General features: G+C 45.0%; 1 protein-coding gene across 1 annotated transcript in view; it reads right to left on the bottom strand.

Moving 5' to 3' along the window:
• The window catches only part of LOC144493945 (dynein axonemal heavy chain 8-like), a 1,745,965-nt gene that overhangs the window by 864,333 nt on the left and 860,974 nt on the right, over window positions 1-20,658 (bottom strand). The window contains exon 29 of the mRNA XM_078213522.1: window positions 1,992-2,130. Within this exon, the coding sequence (XP_078069648.1) occupies window positions 1,992-2,130 (139 nt within the window). The remainder of the gene's footprint in view (window positions 1-1,991; window positions 2,131-20,658) is intronic.

Genomic DNA, 20,658 nt, shown 5'->3' with positions numbered 1-20,658 from the left:
GCTTCTCTTCTGCTCCCTCTTAGCTTTCTATCTCTTACCTTAAATCTATGCTCCTGGTTATTGACCCCTTTAATAATGAAAATGTGCCTTCCTATCTACTCTATCTACGCCCCTCATAATCTAGTATATCTCTATCAGGTCCCCTCTCAACCTTCGCTGCTGCAACGAAAACAGCTCAGCCTATCCAATCTCTCCTCATAGCTCAGACTCAACCCAAGCAGCATCTAGGTAAATATCCTCTGCACCCTCTCCTGTACAATCAAATCCTTCCTATAATGCGGTGACCATAACTGCACTCAATACGCCAGCATTTTATACAGTTCCAGTGTTAGAACCAAAGAACAAAGAACAAAGAAAATTACAGCACAGGAACAGGTCCTTCGGCCCTCCAAGCCTGCACCAACCATGCTGCCCAACTAGTTGTGGAAAGGTGACCCTTAATCACTGCATACATAATCAGGGGACATCAGAAAATATTAGTTGTATAGTCACATTCAGAAACATAAAGTAGGAGCAGGAGTAGGCCATTTGGCACATCGAGACTGCTCTGCCCTTCAATATGTTTATGACTGATCCGCTATTTCAATGCCACACTCATGGTCTCTCTCTCTCGAACCCCTTTCATGCCTTTAGTATCTAGGAATCTGTCTATGTCCTTCTTAAATACATTCAATACCTTGGCCTGCACAGCTGTACAAAGCCAGAATAATAAAATAAGAATATGTGGTAGAGAATCCCGCAAGTTCGTTGCACTCTGAATGAAGAACATAGAACATAGAACATAGAACATTACAGCGCAGAACAGGCCCTTCGGCCCACGATGTTGCACCGACCAGTTAAAAAAAAAAACTGTGACCCTCCAACCTAAACCAATTTCTTTTCGTCCATGAACCTATCTACGGATCTCTTAAACGCCCCCAAACTAGGCGCATTTACTACTGATGCTGGCAGGGCATTCCAATCCCTCACCACCCTCTGGGTAAAGAACCTACCCCTGACATCGGTTCTATAAGAAATTTCTATAAGAAATTTCCCCTCATCTCAGTTCTAAATGGCTTACCCCATATCCTGAAGCTAGAACAAAGAACAAAGAACAATACAGCACAGGAACAGGCCCTTCAGCCCTCCAAGCCCGCGCCGCTCCCTGGTCCAAACTAGACCATTCTTTTGTATCCCTCCATTCCCACTCCGTTCATGTGGCTATCGAGATAAGTCTTAAACGTTCCCAGTGTGTCCGCCTCCACCACCTTGCCCGGCAACGCATTCCAGGCCCCCACCACCCTCTGTGTAAAATACGTCCTTCTGATATCCGTATTAAACCTCCCCCCCCTCACTTTGAACCTATGACCCCTCGTGAATGTCACCGATCTGGGAAAAAGCTTTCCACCGTTCACCCTATCTATGCCTTTCATAATTTTATACACCTCTATTAGGTCACCCCTCATCCTCCGTCTTTCCAGTGAGAACAACCCGTTTACCCAATCTCTCCTCATAACTAAGCCCTTCCATACCAGGCAACATCCTGGTAAACCTCCTCTGCACTCTCTCCAAAGCCTCCACGTCCTTCCGGTAGTGTGGCGACCAGAACTGGGTGCAGTATTCCAAATGCGGCTGAACCAACGTTCTATACATCTGCAACATCAGACCCCAACTTTTATAGTGTCCTAACGCTTTCCAAATACTCTGTCCTATTATTTGTTCAGGAGAGTTTAATAACATCTCCAAAGTTCTCCTTCCTTTTAACTATTTTTAAAATTTTCCATGTAGTTGAATCCACCTCCCCACATGCTAACCTGCTGCTTTGCTTCACATTGACCATTATGCTTCTCGTAGTTTTACCCTTCCCTTCCCCCCCACTTGCCAGTTTAAAGTCCTTGTGAGATTTTAAACTGAGGCAACAGGAGTGAGAGTCTCTCTGTAAGGACAACAGGAGTGAGGGCCCCTCTATCGGGACCACAGGAGTGGTGTCCCTTTTTTCTAGCGCCTCTTACCTTCAATGTTTTGCGCATCATCAGCACTCTCAACATTTTTCGATTGCCTCCATTGTATCACCTTACGGCTCACATCCAAAACCATCTGGATCGTTCGGTTAATAGCATGCTGAATATCATCCAGATTTGGTACCATAACCTAGACCACAAAAAAAATGTACAATTACCAATAGAAAAACTAATTATGCACCAACATAGCTGAGTTCAGAGAAGTGCTTAACCAAACAATTTTGTTGAAATGCTTGTTAAATTCACAATTTTTGCAGTCACCACCATTATGCACAAATTATTTTTCAAAGCATTAAGAGCCATTAATGCTATTCATGTCTGGTGGTGTCAGGATCACTGCATGTCATACATTTTGGAGGCAATCTTACCAGAAAACTTCTAAGTGCTGAACAAGCGTGAAAACACTGGGCGAGCTTCCAGACATAATCGTATGGGCTTAATGTGATTCTCAGCAGGGGAATGGCAGAGCCAATTCACACCAGGAAGCTGGCGGCTGAACTCTAGGGGCGCCATTGCACAGGTGCCCTGATCTCCCGGTGCACTGTGTACAGTGTGTACACAGTGCACTGGGAGATCTGTTACACTGCCGGTGAGGACATCCACCGGTGAGTAGGTAAGGACTAGTGAGCCTGGATGATTGTGTCCAAGAGTCATTAGTAATATTTAAACTACCTAATGAATATTTAAATCAACATGCTGATTTCACCGGCAGAATGGGGCTGGTAACACCATGAGAGGCGAGAAACCGAGGCGAGTCTGATTTTTCACCTCTCACCCGAACTTACTGACTTGCTACACCAATTAACCAGTGTGACGAGCTGATAAGATTGCTCCCTTCATCTGCTCTCAATCAATGTAAGCTCATTGAAATTTTGCATGGCACTCTTGGGACATAGTGCACAAATGTCATTTGATAGATTATTGTGCAGAATGGTAGCTTTTAAAGGACTGCAGCCTCACTCCTGAAATCACCATGCTGGAGCATATAGGACCATGAATAGTCTTTCCACACTAGGTTTTTTATGGTTCTTGAGTGTTGGGTCTGCACTCATCCAGACAAGTGGAGAGTGTTCCATCACACTCTGACTTGTGCCTTTCAGATGGTGGACAGGCTTTGTGGGGGGTGGGGGTGGGGTGGTGGTCAGTTGGTGAGCTACTTATCATAGGATTCCTAGTCTCTGACTTGCTCTTGTAGTCACAATATTTATGTGCCCACTGCAGTTCAGTATTTTGGTCAATGGTAACTCTCAGGATGTTGATAGTAGAAAATTCATTGATGTTAATGTGAATAACAAGGACGATGGTTAGATTCTCTCTTGTTGGAGATGCATGAATGTTACTTGCCACTTGTCAACTCAAGCCTGAATAATATCCAGGTTTTGTTCCATTTGGACAGGAACTGTTTCAGTGACTGTGCAGTTGTGAATGTTGCCGCACATTATGTAGTCATCAGCGAACATCCTCACTTCTGACCTAGAAACATAGAAACTAGAAGCAGGAGTAGGCCATTCGGCCCTTCAAACTTGCTCCGCCATTCATTTTGATCACGGTTGATCATCAAATTCAATGTCCTGATCCCCCCCCCCCGCCCCAACCACCCTATATCCCTTGATCCCTTTAGTCCCTAGAGACACATCTAATTTTTTCTTGAAAACAGACAACATTTTGGCCTCAACTACATTCTGCGGTCGTGAATTCCACACATTCAGCACTCTCTGGGTGAAGAAATTTCTTCTCACCTACCCCTTATCCTCAAACTATGACCCTTTGTACCCCACTCCCCCACAATTGGGAACATTCTTTCTGAATCCACCCTGTCTAATCCCCTCTCATTCTTCGAAACTCCAGCGATTATATTCCTAACCAATTTAGTCTTTTCTCAGATGACAGACCTGCCATTCCAGGAATCAGCTTGATAAACTTTTGCTGTACTCCCTCTATAGCAAGGACATCCTTCCTCGAATAAGGATACCAAAACTGCACACAGTACTCAATGAACGAAGAACAAAGAACAGTTAAGCACAGGAACAGGCCCTTCGGCCCTTCAAGCCTGTGCCGATCATGTTTCCCTATCTAAACCAACCGCTTATATCCTTCTATTCCCCATTTGTACATATGCCGATCAAGAAAAGTCTTAAATGTGGCTAATGTAACTGCCACAACCACCTCACTTAGCAGTGCATTCCAGGTCCCCACCACCCTCTGTGTAAAAAAACTTGTTCCGCACATCTCCACTGAACATTTCCCCTCTTATCTTGAACTTGTGCCCCTTTGTAATTGCCATTTCTGCCCTGGGAAAAAGCTTCCAATTGTTCACCCTTTTTAATCCTCTTATAATTTTATAAACTTCTATCAGGTCTTTCCAGGGAGAACAATCCCAGTTTATTCAATCTCTCCTCATAGCTAATACCCTCCATACCAGGCAACATCCTGGTAAACCTTTCCTGCACTCTCTACAAAGCCTCCATGTCCTTCTGGTATGCGGCCGCACGGTAGCACAGTGGTTAGCACTGCTGCCTCACAGTGCCAGGGACCTGGGTTCGATTCCCAGCTTGGGTCACTGTCTGTGAGGAGTTTGCATGTTCTCCTTGTGTCTGCGTGGGTTTCCTCCGGGTGCTCCGGTTTCCTCCCACAGTCTGAAAGACGTGCTGGTTAGGTGCATTGACCTGAACAGGCGCCAGAGTGAGGTGACTAGGGGAATTTCACAGTAACTTCATTGTAGTGTTAATGTAAGCCTTACTTGTGACTATTAATAAATAAACCTTTGGGCAGTGTGGTGACCACAGTTAGACACAGTATTCCAAATGTGACCTAACCAACGTTTTATACAACTGTAACATAATTTGCCAACTTTTATACTTGATGCCCTGTCCAATAAAGGCAAGCATGCCATATGCTTTCTTCACCACCTTTTCTACCTGTGCTGCCACTTTTAAGGATCTGTGGGCTTGTACTCCCAGATCTCTCTGTGTGTCTGTGCTCTTGATTGTTCTGCCATTTATTTTATAGCTTCTACCTGAATCTACCAAAATGCATCACCTCGCATTTGTTCGGATTAAATTCCATCTGCCATTTCTCCACCCAATTTTCCAGTCTATCTATATCCTGCTGTATTCTCTGACAATCTTCATCACTATCTGCAACTCCGCCAATCTTAGTATCATCTGCAAACTTACTAATCAGACCAGCTACGTTTTCTTCCAAGTCATTTATATATATTACAAACAACAGAGGTTCCAGCACTGATCCCTGTGGAACACCACTAGTTACAGACCTCCATTCAGAAAAGCACCCTACCATCGTTACCCTCCGTCTCCTATGGCCAAGCCAGTTTTGAATCCATCTAGCTAGTTCACCCCTGATCCCGTGAGATTTAATCTTTTGCACCATGTAAAATCCATGTATACAACATCCATGTAGACAACATCCACATCCACAGCCCTTCCCTCATCAATCATTTTTGTCACCTCTTCAAAAAACTCAATTAAATTAGTGAGACATGACTTCCCACGTACAAAACCATGCTGTCACTAACAAGACCATTCAGTTCCGAATATGCATATCTCTAAGAATCTTCTCCAACAGTTTCACTAGCTCTCCAGGTGTGGCCTCATCAACAGTCTATACCATTGCAGCAAAACATCACTATCCCTATACTCAAATCCTCTCGCTATGAAGGCCAACATACCATTTGCCTTCTTTACTGCCTGCTGTACCTGCTGTACTTTCAGCGACTGATGCACGAGGACATCAAGGTCTCGCTGAGTACCCACCTCTCTCAATTTACAGTCATTCAAGTATAATCTGTCTTCCTATTATTGACTTGATGATGAAAGGACGACCATGGATGAAGCATGAAGATGGTTATGCCGACGACACTATCTATTCTGTATTCTGAAATATCCCCTTAAATATCTGTCACTGTATTTTTTTGATCTATTATTTAACCTAATTTACTAGTTCACTTTAGCTAGTTTTGTTTTCACGTCTTCATAATTGTTAATATTTAAGTTTAAAATATTAGTTTTGGACCCACCCTTCTCTCCCTCAAAATGAATGCAAAATTCAAGCATATTATCATCACTGCTGCCCTCAGACTCCTTCACTATGAAATCATTAATTATTCCTATCTCATTTAGGACTGAGATGAAGAGAAATTTCTTCACCCAGAAAGTGGTGATCATGTGGAATTCTCCACAACATTGTATTTTTTTCAAGGAGTTAGATATAGCTCTTGGGGCTAAAGGGATAAAAAGATAAGGGGGAAAGTGGAACAAGTAACTTTGGATGATCAAGCATGATCATAATGGTGGTGTAATAGGCTTGGAAATCCTGAATTACCTACTCCTGCTCCTACTTTTTATGCCTCTATTGCACAACACCAAGTCTGCTGTAGTCTGCTCTAAGCTGTTGTTCTGAGAAACTATCCCCAAATCATTCCAGGAACTTTTTATCTCAGCACTCTTACTCTACATAGATTTTTGCGCTCTATGTAGATTAAAATTCCCCATGATTATTGTCATGTCTCTCCAACAGGCACCCATTATCTCTTTCTTTATACTCTGTCCGACTTGTGTGGTTACTTTTAGGGAACCTGTGCACCAGTCCCACAAGTGACCTTTGCCTTTATCATAGCTCAGCTCTAGCCAAATTGCTTCTATATCCTGGTTCCCTGAACTTAAATCATCCCTTTCTAATGTGCAAATACCATCATTAATGAAGAGACAAATCACCACCTTTTTCCAGCTCTCTGTTCTTCCTAAATGTCACATATCCTTCAATATTCAGGTCCCAATCTATGTCATCCTGCAGATATGTATCTGTAATAGCTGTGGTAAGAAGTCTCACAACACCAGGTTAAAGTCCAACAAGTTTATTAGCAGGTAGCACAAGCTTTCAGAGTGTCACTCCTTCTTCTGAGGAGTTGTGTTCACAAACAGGGCACACATAGACACAGACTCAATTTACAAGATAATGGTTGGAAAGCGAGTCTTTACAGGTAATCAAGTCTTAAAGGTACAGACAATGTGAGTGGAGAGAGGGTTACGCACAGGTTAGAGAGGTTTGTATTGTCTCCAGCCAAGACAGTTAGTGAGATTTTGCAAGCCCAGGCAAGTCATGGGGGTTACAGATAGTGTGACATGAATCCAAGATCGCGGTTGAGGCCGTCCTCATGTATGCAGAACTTGGCTATCAGTTTCTGCTCAGTAATTCTGTGTCGTGAAGGCAGCCTTGAAAAACGCTTCCCCGAAGATCAGAGGCTGAATGCCCGTGACTGCTGAAGTGTTCCCCGACTGGAAGGGAACACTCCTGCCTGGTGATTGGCGAGCAGTGTTCATTCATCTGTTGTCATAGCGTCTGCATGGTCTTGCCAATGTACCATGCCTCGGGACATCCTTTCCTGCAGCGTATCAGATAGACAACGTTGGTCGAGTTGCAAGAGTATGTACCATGTTCCTGGTAGATGGTGTTCTCACGTGAGATGGTGGCATCCATGTCGATAATCCGGCACGTCTTGCAGAGGTTGCTGTGGCAGGGTTGTGTGGTGTCGTGGTCACTGTTCTCCTGAAGGCTGTGGACAATGGTCTGTTTGAGGTTGTGCGGTTGTTTGAAGGCAAGAAGTGGGGGTGTGGGGATGATCTTGGCGAGAAGTTCGTCTTCATCGATGACATGTTGAAGGCTCTGGAAAAGATGTCGTAGCTTCTCCGCTCCAGGGAAGTACTGGACGACGAAGAGTACTCTGTCCATCGTATCCCGTGTTTCTCTTCTGAGGAAGTCGGTGCGGTTTTTCGCCGTGGCGCATCAGAACTGTCAATCGATGAGTCGAGCACCATATCCTGTTCTTATGAGGGCATCTTTCAGCATCTGTAGGTGTCTGTTGCGATCCTCCGCACCTGAGCAGATCCTGTGTATACGGAGGGCTTGTCCATAGGGGATGGCTTCTTTAACGTGTTTAGGGTGGAAGTTTGAGAAGTGGAGCATCGTGACGTTATCCGTCGGCTTGTGGTACTCTCACACTCCTTAACCACCTCATACACCAGCTCTACAGCAGACGCCGCAACCTGGAAACCAAGATAGAGTCCATATTCTCAACTTGCGCTCAGTACGCAGACCAGCTGCGAAACACTGCCAAGCAGACGAGACAAAGGAACTACACTATCTACATGCACACGAAGAACAGAAAGTTTGAGAAACTTGGCATCATCACCAGCAGCAACCAAGCCTCCCCCAGTACCACAGTAGAAAACAGTACCACTGCAGGGAAGTCCATTGTCAACTTGTTGGACCACACACTTCAACCAGACGTAATCGAAGTCCTCAGCTGAGGGCTCAATTTCTGCCCCACCACCAAAATGGACCCCATCAGTCTCGCAGCGGACACAGAGGAATTCATCAGGCAAATGAGGCTGCAGGAGTTCTTCCACAAACCCCAAGAGGCCAACAGCAAACACAATGAGACAGCCAATGTACCGGAACAACCAACAGAGAGATCCGCAGTGCAGCAACTGAAGAAAAAAGAACCGATTTGGACTCCTCCGGAAGGCCGCTGCCCTCGACTCAACATGTATGCCCAAGCCGTCAGGAGGTGTGTCAATGCCAGATTCATCAGCCACACTCACTAGACAGCCCCGAATATCACCCAAGCACAACGCAACGCCATCCGCGCTCTCAAGATCAAATGGTTTTTTTGCATCCGTATTTACTGAGGAAACGGGCATGGAGTCTACGGAAATAGGGCAAACTGGTAGGGAGGCCATGGAACCTTTACAGATTAAAGGGGAGGAGGTGCTCGCTGTCTTGAGGCAAATCAGAGTGGATAAATCCCCAGGACCGGACAGGGTATTCCCACGGACCTTGAGGGAAGCTAATGTTGAACTTGCAGGGGCCCTGGCAGACATATTTAAAATGTCAGTATTCACGGGGGAGGTGCCGGATGATTGGAGGGTGGCTCATGTTGTTCCGTTGTTTAAAAAAGGTTCCAAAAGAAATCCGGGAAATTATCGGCCAGTAAGTTTGACGTCAGTGGTGGGCAAGTTATTGGAAGGTGTGATAAGGGATAGGATCTACAAATATTTGGATAGACAGGGACTTATTAGGGAGAGTCAACATGGCTTTGTGCGTGGTAGGTCATGTGTGACCAATCTATGAGAGTTTTTCGAGGAGGTTACCAGGAAAGTGGATGAAGGGAAGGCGGTGGAAGTTATCTACCTGGATTTCAGCAAGGCCTTTGACAAGGTCCCTCATGGGAGGTTAGTTAGGAAGGTTCAGTCGCTAGGTATACATGGGGAGGTAGTAAATTGGATTAGACACTGGCTCAATGGAAGAAGCCAGAGAGTGGTTGTGGAGGATTGCTTCTCTGAGTGGAGGCCTGTGACTAGTGGTGTGCCGCAGGGATCGGTGTTGGGTCCATTGTTGTTTGTCATCTATATCAATGATCTGGATGATAATGTGGTAAATTGGATCAGCAAGTTTGCTGATGATACAAAGATTGGAGGTGGAGTGGACAGTGAGGAAGGTTTTCAAAGCTTGCAGAGGGATTTGGACCAACTAGAAAAATGGGCTGAAAAATGGCAAATGGAATTTAACGCAGACAAGTGTGAGATATTGCACTTTGGAAGGACAAACCAAAGAAGAACGTACAGGGTAAATGGTAGGACTCTGAAGAGTGCAGTTGAACAGAGGGATCTGGGAATACAGGTACAGAATTCCCTAAAAGTGACGTCACAGGTGGATAGGGTCGTAAAGAGTGCCTTTGGTACATTGGCCTTTATAAATCGGAGTATCGAGTATAAAAGTTGGAGTGTTATGGTAAGGTTATATAAGGCAATGGTGAGGCCGAATCTGGAGTATTGTGTATAGTTTTGGTCACCTAGTTACAGGAAGGATGTAAATAAGATTGAAAGAGTGCAGAGAAGGTTCACAAGGATGTTGCTGGGACTTGAGAAGCTGAGTTACAGAGAGAGATTGAATAGGTTGGGACTTTATTCCCTGGAGCGTAGAAGATTGAGGGGAGATTTGATAGGTGTATAAGATTTTGATGGGTATAGATAGAGTGAATGCAAGCAGGCTTTTTCCGCTGAGGCTAGGGGAGAATAAAACCAGAGGGCATGGGTTAAGGGTGAAAGGAGAAAAGTTTAAAGGGAATATTAGGGGGGCTTCTTCACGCAGAGAGTGGTGGGAGTGTGGAATGAGCTGCCGGATAAAGTGGTAAATTTTAACTTTTAACATTTAAGAAAAACTTGGACGGGGTCATGGATGAGAGGGGTGTGAGGGATATGGTCCAAGTGCAGGTCAGTGGGACTAGGCATAATATGGTTCGGCACAGACAAGAAGGGCCAAAAGGCCTGTTTCTGAGCTGTAATTTTCTATGGTTCTATGGTTCTATGCAACATTGTCCTCAAACCAGCAGACAAAGGAGGGGCCACTGTCATACTGAACAGAACGGATTACTGCAAAGAAGTGCACTGACAACAGAACAATGAGGAACACTACAGACAGTTCCCCGCAGATCCGACCAAAGAATACACCCATCAACTCAACAGACTGATCAAGACCTTCGATCTGGACCTTCAAAACACCCTCCCATGTACTCCCGCGTTGGAGATCTCTACTGCCTCCCGAAAATGCACAAGGCCAACACACCCGGCCATCCCAATGGGACCCTCTGTGAGAACCCCTCCGACTACATCGAGGGCATCCTAAAACCCATTGTACAAAGAACCCCCAGCTTCTGTCGCGACACTACAGACGTCCTACAGAAACTCAGCACACATGAAGCAGTTGAACCAGGAGCACTCCTCGTCACAATGGATGTCTCGGCACTCTACACCAGCATCCCCCACGATGATGGCATTGCTGCAACGGCCTCAGTACTCAATGCCGACAACTGCCAATCTCCAGATGCAATTCTACAACTCATCCGCTTCATCCTGGACAACAACGTCTTCACCTTCAACAACAGGTTCTTCATCCAGACACACAGAACAGCCATGGGTACCAAATTCGCACCTCAATATGCCACCATCTTCATGCACAGGTTAGAACAAAACTTCACTGCACAGGACCTTCAACCGACGCTATACACTAGATACATCAATGCCATTTTCTTCTTTTGGATTTATGGCGAACAATCACTGAAACAACTATATGATGGCATCAACAAGGTCCATCCCACCATCAGACTCACTGTGGACTACTCTCCGGAATCGGTTGCATTCTTGCACACACGCATCTCCATCAAGGACCGGTCACCTCAGCACTTTCCTGTATCGTAAGCCGACGGGTAACCTCATGATGCTCCACTTCTCCAGCTTCCACTCTAAACACTTTAAAGAAGACATCCCCTACGGACAAGCCCTCCGAATACACAGGATCTGCTCAGATGCAGAGGATCGCAACAGACACCTGCAGACGCTGAAAGACGCCCTCATAAGAACAGCATATGGCGCTCGACTCATCAATCGACAGTTCCGACGCGCCACAGTGAAAAACCGCACCGACTTCCTCAGAAGACAAACATGGGACACGGCGCATGGAGTACCCTTCATCGCCCAGTACTTGCCCAGAGCGAAGAAGCTACGACATCTTCTCCGGAGCCTTCAACATGTCATCGATGAAGACAAACATCTCGCCAAGGCCATCCCCACACCCCCACCTCTTGCCTTCAAACAACCGCACAACCTCAAACAGACCACTGTCTGCAGCAAACTACCCAGCCTTCAGGAAAACAGTCACCACGACACCACACAACCCTGCCATAGCAACCTTTGCAAGACTTGCCGGATCATTGACACGGATGATATCATCTCACGTGAGAACACCATCCACCAGGTACACGGTACATACTCTTGCGACTCGGCCAACATTGTCTATCTGATACGCTGCCGGAAAGGATGTCCCGAGGCATGGTACATTTGGGAGACCATGCAGACAACGGATGAATGAACACCACTCGACAATCACCAGGTAGGAGTGTTCTCTTCCTGTCGGGGAACACTTCAGCAGTCACGGGCATTCAGCCTCTGATCTTCGGGGAAGTGTTTTTCAAGGCGGTGTTCACGACACACGACAAAGCAGAATTGCTGAGCAGAAACTGATAGCCAAATTCCGCACACATGAGGACGGCCTCAACCGGGATCTTGGGTTCATGTCACACTATCTGTAACCTCCACGACTTGCCTGGGCTTGCAAAATCTCACTAACTATCCTGGCTGGAGACAATACAAACCTCTCTAACCTGTGCTTAACCCTCTCTCCACTCACATTGTCTGTACCTTTAAGACTTGATTACCTGTAAAGACTCGCTTTCCAACCATTATCTTGTAAATTGAGTCTGTGTCTATATATGCCCTGTTTGTGAACACAACTCCTCACTTACCTGAAGAAGGAGCAACACTCCAAAAGCTCATGTTACCAAATATACCTAGTTGGACTTTAACCTAGTGTTATGAGACTTCTTACTGTGCTTACCCCAGTCCAACGCCGGCATCTCCACATCATCGGTAATAGCTATCAGATTGCACTTGTTTATTTCTACTTGCACTATCAGTTCATCTGTTTTATTTTGTATGCTAGATCCATTCTGATACAGACTTAAGTTTTATCCTTTATTATTTCTGTAATATCTAGCCTTGACTGCTGATCTCCTCATAGCTTGTACTCTTATCCCTTCCTGTCACATTAATACATTTCCTTCTTGCCTTACAACATGAGGAATATGAGCAGAGGTAAACCAATCCACTCCTCAGGGTTGCTCCGCCATTCATCATCTGTGTGTTTTGATTTCTGAATTCTCCTCTATGCCCAGAATGTTTTATACCACTGCCTAACTGGAAAGTGAGTCAGTGAATTAATAATGGAAAAATAAGGAGATGGCAGATGAATTGAATGGATATAGTACATCGATCTTTACTACAGAGGATTAAAGTAACATTCCAAGAATAGCTGTAAAGCAGGAAATGGAAGGGAGGGCAAAACTCAAGAATTACAATCACCAAGGAAGTTGTAATGAAAAAATTGTTGTAACTGAAGCCATCAACCCAACCAGAAACCACGGATGAACAGCTTCCCAACCATTGACTCTGTCTACACTTCCCGCTGCCTCGGCAAAACAGCCAGCATAATTAAGGACCCCATGCACCCCGGACATTCTCTCTTCCACCTTCTTCCGTCGGGAAAAAGATACAAAAGTCTGAGGTCACGTACCAACCGACTCAAGAACAGTTTCTTCCCTGCTGCCATCAGACTTTTGAATGGACCTACCTTGCATTAAGTTGATCTTTCTCTCCACCCTAGCTATGACTGTAACAGTACATTCTGCACTCTCTCGTTTCCTTCTCTATGAACAGTATGTTTTGCCTGTATAGCGCACAAGAAACAAGACTTTTCACTGTAAATACATGTGACAATAATAAATCAAATCAAAGCAAAATCAAATCAAATGTGGGCCGGAATTCAATATCGGCAGAAAGCTTCTGTCCTGCTGAAATTGCAACCCCATGGCAGGTTTCCCAATGGCACAGGGTGGAATCAATGGGAAATCCCAGGAGATTCCACCGCCGGTGACCTGTAGATGAGAATTAACAGTAGAAAGGACGAGGTAGATTGGGAATTAGTTACAGGAATAATTGAATTATATTAACATTTTTTATATGTTATAAACTTTAGATGAAAAATTAACGTTGAATATTCATTCAAGGCCAATGTGCAAGATAAATTCGAACTGAAATTAAAGATGTAGAAACACAATGGACTTTTTGATTAAAAAACTGAAACATGAAGTATGAAATATTCTGGGACAAAAGCCAGACAGCAGGTCAAGAAAACCAGTCAGGAAAATGGAATTTGTAGTTGAGAATTCTGATGAATTCTATATACCCAACTTGAGGTTAATTAGCAGCTAATGTTTTAACATGTGGTTTGAGAATATGCAAAATATTTAAATAACATAATTATAATGTTCTCTAAGAATTGAGATTTGTCTTGTTAAGAAATGAATTTCTGTAACATGCCAATAAAATGAAAGTTGTATTCATGAAAGGTACCAGCACAAGTCAGGCACAAATAACACAACAAAGTAAATTACCAATGCATATCTAGGCTGGAGAAATGAGTCCAATAGATAAAGGTGCCTTCAATAGAGCCGGTTTAAATTGGTTAGAGAAATGCTAAATCATAAGATGCCATTTTTGGGAGAGAACTTCCGTAAAACAGACAGATGAATGACAGATTTATATTTGAAGGTGTCAAAGAATTGTTGATTGAAGGATATTCCATCATTAGATTTGATCAGTAAATGAATGAAATTGTTTTTAATTAAGTGCTGGGCAGCTTAATCTGCCAAAAAAAAGTATAACTATTCTACTTTTTTGGCATGAAATCAGAGGGCTTTTGTGAAAGCCTGCAAGCTCATTAGCTATGTAGGTGGAACCATTGATCTCCCATTTTGGCCAAAATGAGATTTGTCTTGTCTTAATTGTATGTTTGTCTGAATATTGTGAATTTGTAATGTTTTTGATTCTAGCATTTCAATGTTTTAATAAAACTAGTTTAATTGAAGAATTTCATTGAACTGAATAAACATGTTTGCCTTTGTGAAATGAAATGTTTAATGAAAGGATTTAGTCTTTAAATTAATCAGGCCACCTAGAAACATTTCCCACTACATGACCAGCACGCCACAGGCAAGTGGTGCGTCAGCTCCTCCCACGAGAAACAAGCATTAGGGAGGCCAGAGAATCCTGCCCCAGATATGAGAAAAAGCTTTTTGATAGAGGGAGTGGTCCGAATCTGGAATGCACTGCCTGGAAGGGTGGTGGAGGCAGATTCAATTGAGACATTCAAGAGCACATTAGATGATTACTTGAATAGAAACAATGTGCAGGGGTACAGGAAAAGGCAGAGGAATAGCAAGAAGCCATAATCGTTGTTTGGAGAGCTGGTGCATACATGATGGGCAAAATGGCCTTCTTCTGCACCATAACATTCTGTGACTGATAGTGAGAAAATTGATGCGTTGATTTTACTTTTCCAAACTGCACTACATTCAGGGTGGGTTCCATGAGATTAGAAAATAGTGAATGAAACTCCTTGATCAGGTTTTTACCAGGACCGCATGGCATGTTGCACCCCCCCCCCCCAAGCAGCTATAGCAGGCCAGTAAAATTATCTTTTACTGGTGAGACCATAATATCCCATCGGGCAAGAAGGGCCATAAAATTCTGGCCATTTATTCAAAAAGAAAGGGAAGCAGGAGCCAACAGGAGAGTTAGCTTCATAACTATCAAGCTGAAGTTAGAAGCTACAATTAAAGACCTTATAACAGGGAACTGAGAAAAATGTGGAATTGTGGCAGAGTCAACATGGTTTATTGGGTGGGAAACTATGTTTAACCAACTTATTGTGATCTATGATGAAGTAACATGTGTTGTGGATAAAGGGAAACTGGTGGAGATGCTGTACTTAGATTTCCAAAAGGTATTTGATAAGGTGCTACGTCAAAGGTTATTGTATAAAATAATAGCTCATGGTGTAGGGGATAGCTTATTGGCATGTATAGAAGGTTGGCTAGTGAACAGGAAACAGGGATAAAGGTTCAAAAATCTGAGGACACATACCAATTGACTCAGCTTCTTCCCTGCTGCCATCAGACTTTTGAATGGACCGACCTCACATTAAGTTGATCATTTTCTACACCCAAGCTATGACTGTAACACTACATTCTGGACTCTCTCCTTTCCTTCCCTATGTACGGTATGCTTTGTCTGTATGGCACGCAAGAAACTTTTCACTGTGTACTAATACACATGACAATAATAAATTTAATCAAATCAAATCAAAAAGATAGCAGGCATAAATGAGTAATTTCTTGGTTGGTAAGATGTAATGAGTGGTGTGTAATCAGTGCTGAGACCTCAGCTTTTTAAAATTTATATAATTGGGCTGAATTTTATGTGCACACTCAAGCCAAAAGTGGGTAAAATAGCTCGTGATGATGTTGGGCGTGCATCCCATGTCATCCCTCACTCACATGATATTTTAATTGGCAGGTGCAGGCACTGATTGGCAATGCCCGCTGTCAATTATGAAGTCAGTTGAATGGATCATCTGCCATATTTTCCAAAATATTATGTTGCCTATGAGATTTTTAGGTTGTCACATGGGCATAACAGGCAGGCAGGTAATATGTCATTCAACTTTTCCCATTTATGGGAGGGAAAGGGGACATGAGTGCCTTAATTTGAAGATGCCTTTAGATTTGGGGCACCCTCCACTTTAAGACCTGGAAACCCCAGCTCTCCCTCCCCACAAGCCTACTGCCTGATGCTATTAAATGTCAGTGGGTTTCTGAGAGTTGGCTGGAGCGTGTCACATGCCGATTCAGGATGGCGAACATTGAGCACTTGCCGCCCTATAAATTCTACCCATTGATTTGGATGTACGGATTGAAGTTATGGTTGCTAAACTTGCTGATGACACCAAAGTATGTTGGGAAGTAAGTTGGGAAGAAGACATATAGACCGGAATTATCCGACTTTGCTTGTAGCTGGGATTCTCTGGCCTCCCTGACAACGGAAGCGGGGTGTGCCAGACTGAAGAATTCTGATGTGAAGTTGCCGGCATTAAACTGGGGTAGGCACAGTAAGTAGTCTCACAACACCAGGTTAAAATCCAACAGGTTTATTTGGTAGCACGAGCTTTCGGAGCGCCGCGCCTTCATCCTGGTCATGGAGTTTACAAAAGATATGGATAGGTTAAGTGAGTGGACAAATATCTGGCAAATGTGGGATGTATAATGTGGGAAAATGGGAAATTGTCTGTTTTGAAGAAAGAATATAAAAGAAGTATAATAACTAAATGGTGAGAGATTGCAGACAGAGCTCTGAGATATCGAGAGATCTGGGTGCATGAATCACAAAAACATGGTATGCTGTCACAGCAAGTAATTAGGAAAGTTAATAGAATGTTATTTACTTATTGCAAAGGGAATTAAATATAAAAATAGGGAGGTTATTCTTCAGTTAACCAGTGTATTCGGAAGACAATGTCTGGAGTACTGTGTACAGTATTGATCTTTTTAAGGAAGGATGTAAATGTATTGGGAGCAGTTCAGAGAAGATTTACTAGACTAATACCAGGAATGGTTGGGTTGTCTTATGAAAAAGGTTTGAATAACATTTGCCCAAAAGTTGGGCAAAAATCAGGTATCCCGACAGGCGTCAAGGCAATCAGGATTTACTCAACCTGCTCCGGTGGCCCTGATCGGGTTCAAGCGCAGAATGGGTGGCAACATGATAATTATACAAAACTGCTGATTTAGATGTCATTAGAGGTCCGGGTGGCCCATACAGTGGCCTCCCATCATGCAGCCGCACTCTCTGCCAGAAGTCACACACGCGTCATTTGGATTTGCTTTCCAAAAGCGGGGACCTGGCGGCAATGCATCCGAAGGGGAACAAACAGGTAAGGGAACATTTAAAAACTTCTTTGCTCAGCTTGGGGGAGGGGGTTCTGTATATCAACTGGGACAATGGTGGCTCGAATTGAAGGAAAGTGGGTGATCTGGGGTGTCCTTCCTGGGATAGGGAAGCCTTGGTAGACTGCTTTCATTCAGTTTCCGATGTGTGGCAAGTAACCTCATCCATGTTAGTTTCTGGCATCTATTTTAAAACTGTACACTTATCTCAGTGTGTTCCCTCTCAGCTCAGACCTTTGAGCTCAATATAAACCTGTGCACCAAGACCATCTGCACCCCTGTATACTTGTACGAATTATGCACTCAGTCTGGCCTAGTCTTGGCCTCATGTAAAAACCCCAAACTCCTCCCTTACCTTAAACCACACACAGAAAGTGTCGGTGACGCAGGGCTTTTCCCCCTTGAGAGCCTACATTAGTGCAGGCAGTTGAAGTAACTAATGGAACTTCCCTCACTGACAGTCCCACACCAGATGAGGGAAGGGATTCAGAAAAGTTACAGCACATGGGATCATATGGCCCAATGACAGGTGAACACTGTGCTGCGAGGTAATAAACATCACATAAAGAGCCACATCACTGAGACAGTCAGAGGATGCTTCACAAAGGATGATGCACTCTGTCCCTGCCCAGCAGCTACTGCTCTGTATCCTACTGGTTAACCTTAACCCTTTCAGAACCTTGCTGGATCTCAGCCAAGCTTTCTAATGGAACTTGCATTTGAGGCAGTGACTGCATCACGCCCTGCAGCCCAGGTTCCACCAGCGGCACCATGGGCGGCACAGCGGCACAGTGGTTCGCACAGCTGCCTGAGAGTGCGAGGGACCCAGGTTCAATTCCTGGCTTGGGTCACTGTCTGTGCAGAGTCTGAATATTCTCCTTGTGTCTGCATGAGTTTCCTCTGGATGCTCCGGTTTCCTCCCACAGTCCAAAAGACGTGCTGGTTAGGTTGATTGGCCATGCTAAATTATCCCTCAGTGTACCCGAACAGGCACCAGAGGTGTGGCGATTAGGGAATTTTCACAGTAACTTCATTGCAGTGATAATGTATGCCTACATGTGACACTCATGAATAAAATAATTTTAAAAGCATTAAACCATAGATTCATTTATCTTATCATTCCTTACTGAAGGAATCCTTCAATCTGTGGCACATTGCAGTCTCTTCATGATGAGATGCTTAGCTGCACATAATAAACATCCAGTTACATAAATAAACACCCATTCACCTGCCACAGCCAAACAAGAGTCCACAAGGTGTGGTGAACCATCGTTGGTTCCCACTGGATAGTACTGAGCCAAAGTCTGGCCAGTACTACAAGTATGTACACATGTTGCTGTTGGGTTAGGGATGGGTTGTGCTACTTGTTGCTGTTGGGGTTAGGGTGGGGTTGTTACACCTTTGTATTGTAGTGTTGTGGTACATCCCAGTCGGGCTCCGCCTCCTGGGAGAGGTATAAAGGTCCCTGCTCTGGCTGGGACCCCTCAGTCTGGGATCGTGTATATAATTGTTAGCTGCTTTGTTACAGCAAATAAAAGCCTTTATTTCCTGAGCATCAAGCCTCGTGTATGATAACGCGCATGAATTTTATTTGCTGTAAATAAACTCTCGTCGAAGAAAAAAAAAAGAGAGTATGGAGCAGAAACTGAAGCCGGAACGCCTTACACTAGATCCACGTGCGGTGGGCGCCTCTAACACCTTCGACCACTGGCTGAAGTGTTTCGAAGACTACCTGGCAGCCTCTGCAGCGGTCACCACAGATGATGACAGACTCCGGGTCCTCCATGCGAGGGTAAGCGACACTGTCTACCTCGCGATCCGTGCGGCCACCGATGACACAAAGGCCCTCGAGCTTCTGAAGAAGCATTATGTCAAACCGCCCAACGAAATACACGCTCGTTACCTCTTAGCCACTCGACGACGGCAGTCTGGCGAAACGATGGAGGAATACGTGAACGAGCTCCTACAGCTAGCCTGAGGCTGTAACTGCAAAGCTGTGTCGGCTGAGCAGAGTATGAATGACCTCGCCCGAGATGCGTTTGTGGCGGGAGTCGGATCGTCGTACATTCGACTTAAACTACTGGAGAAAGGTAACCTTGACCTTACCCAGGCAATAGAGCTAGCGGAGATGCTGGAGACAGCCTCCAAAAGCCTAGTATTGTATCCTGAAGACCACGTGGAGGCAACGTGGCAGGAGCAGTCGCCAATCCCTCCTCGTCCCTTGGGTTCGAAATGCTGCGTAATGGCGTGCTCACACTCGGGCCAGACGACGGCAGCAGCTCCGGGCGGCTCGCGGTGTTACTTCTGTGGGGGAGCAAAGCATACTCGGCAACGGTGTCCCGCTAAAGCTGTGTTGTGCTCCGCCTGCGGTAAGAAGGGGCACTATTCGAAAGTGTGCCAATCTAAATCTAGGAACGGCAGTGCGGCCTGCGATTCCTCAGAGCCCGGTTCTTCGTCGTCAAAATCATCGAGGGTTTCGTCCACGTGTGAGGCCAGGACGACGCCATTACGGTCGACGGAGTCGGAGATGTGTGACCACTAGGGGTCGCTGAGTTTGGCGCCATCACCCACGTGCGACCTATGGGAGCGGCCATGTTGGTCGGCAACGACCGCGAACGACCAGCAGGGGTCCTCCTCATCGATTTCAGCTGCCTGCAGTGGCGCTCATGAACCAATGGTGGCGTCGATCATCCTGGACCAGGCCAAGCCTCATAGACTTGACAAATCTATGATGAACATCCAGGTAAATGACCACTTGATTTATTGTCTGTTTGACAGCGGGAGCACTGAGAACTTTATCCACCCAGACACTGTGAAGCGGTGTGGACTCCGGATTCAACCTGTCAAACAGACAATTTCTATGGCATCGAGGTCCCGGTCTGTCACCGTGCTAGGGAGTTGCGTGGTAACTTTAACAGTGCAAGGCACAGTTTACGAGCGTTTCAAGCTCCTAGTGTTGCCGTACCTTTGCGCGCCAATACTTCTCGGACTTAACTTCATGGTCCACTTGAGGAGTGTAACCCTACAGTACGGTGGGCCACTCCCTTCACTTTCAGTGGGAGAACAGCAGCCTCCAAATTGCCCAATGCCTGTAGTCTCTCGACGCTGAAGATCACCACACCCTCCTTGTTCCAGAATCTTGTGCCAGGCTGCAAGCCCATTGCGACTAAGAGTAGGCGTTAC

This window comes from Mustelus asterias, chromosome 5, assembly GCF_964213995.1.
Source record: "Mustelus asterias chromosome 5, sMusAst1.hap1.1, whole genome shotgun sequence".
Taxonomy (NCBI): domain Eukaryota; kingdom Metazoa; phylum Chordata; class Chondrichthyes; order Carcharhiniformes; family Triakidae; genus Mustelus; species Mustelus asterias.
Note: the sequence above shows the minus strand (reverse complement) of the source record. Positions and strands in the feature narration are given on the sequence as shown.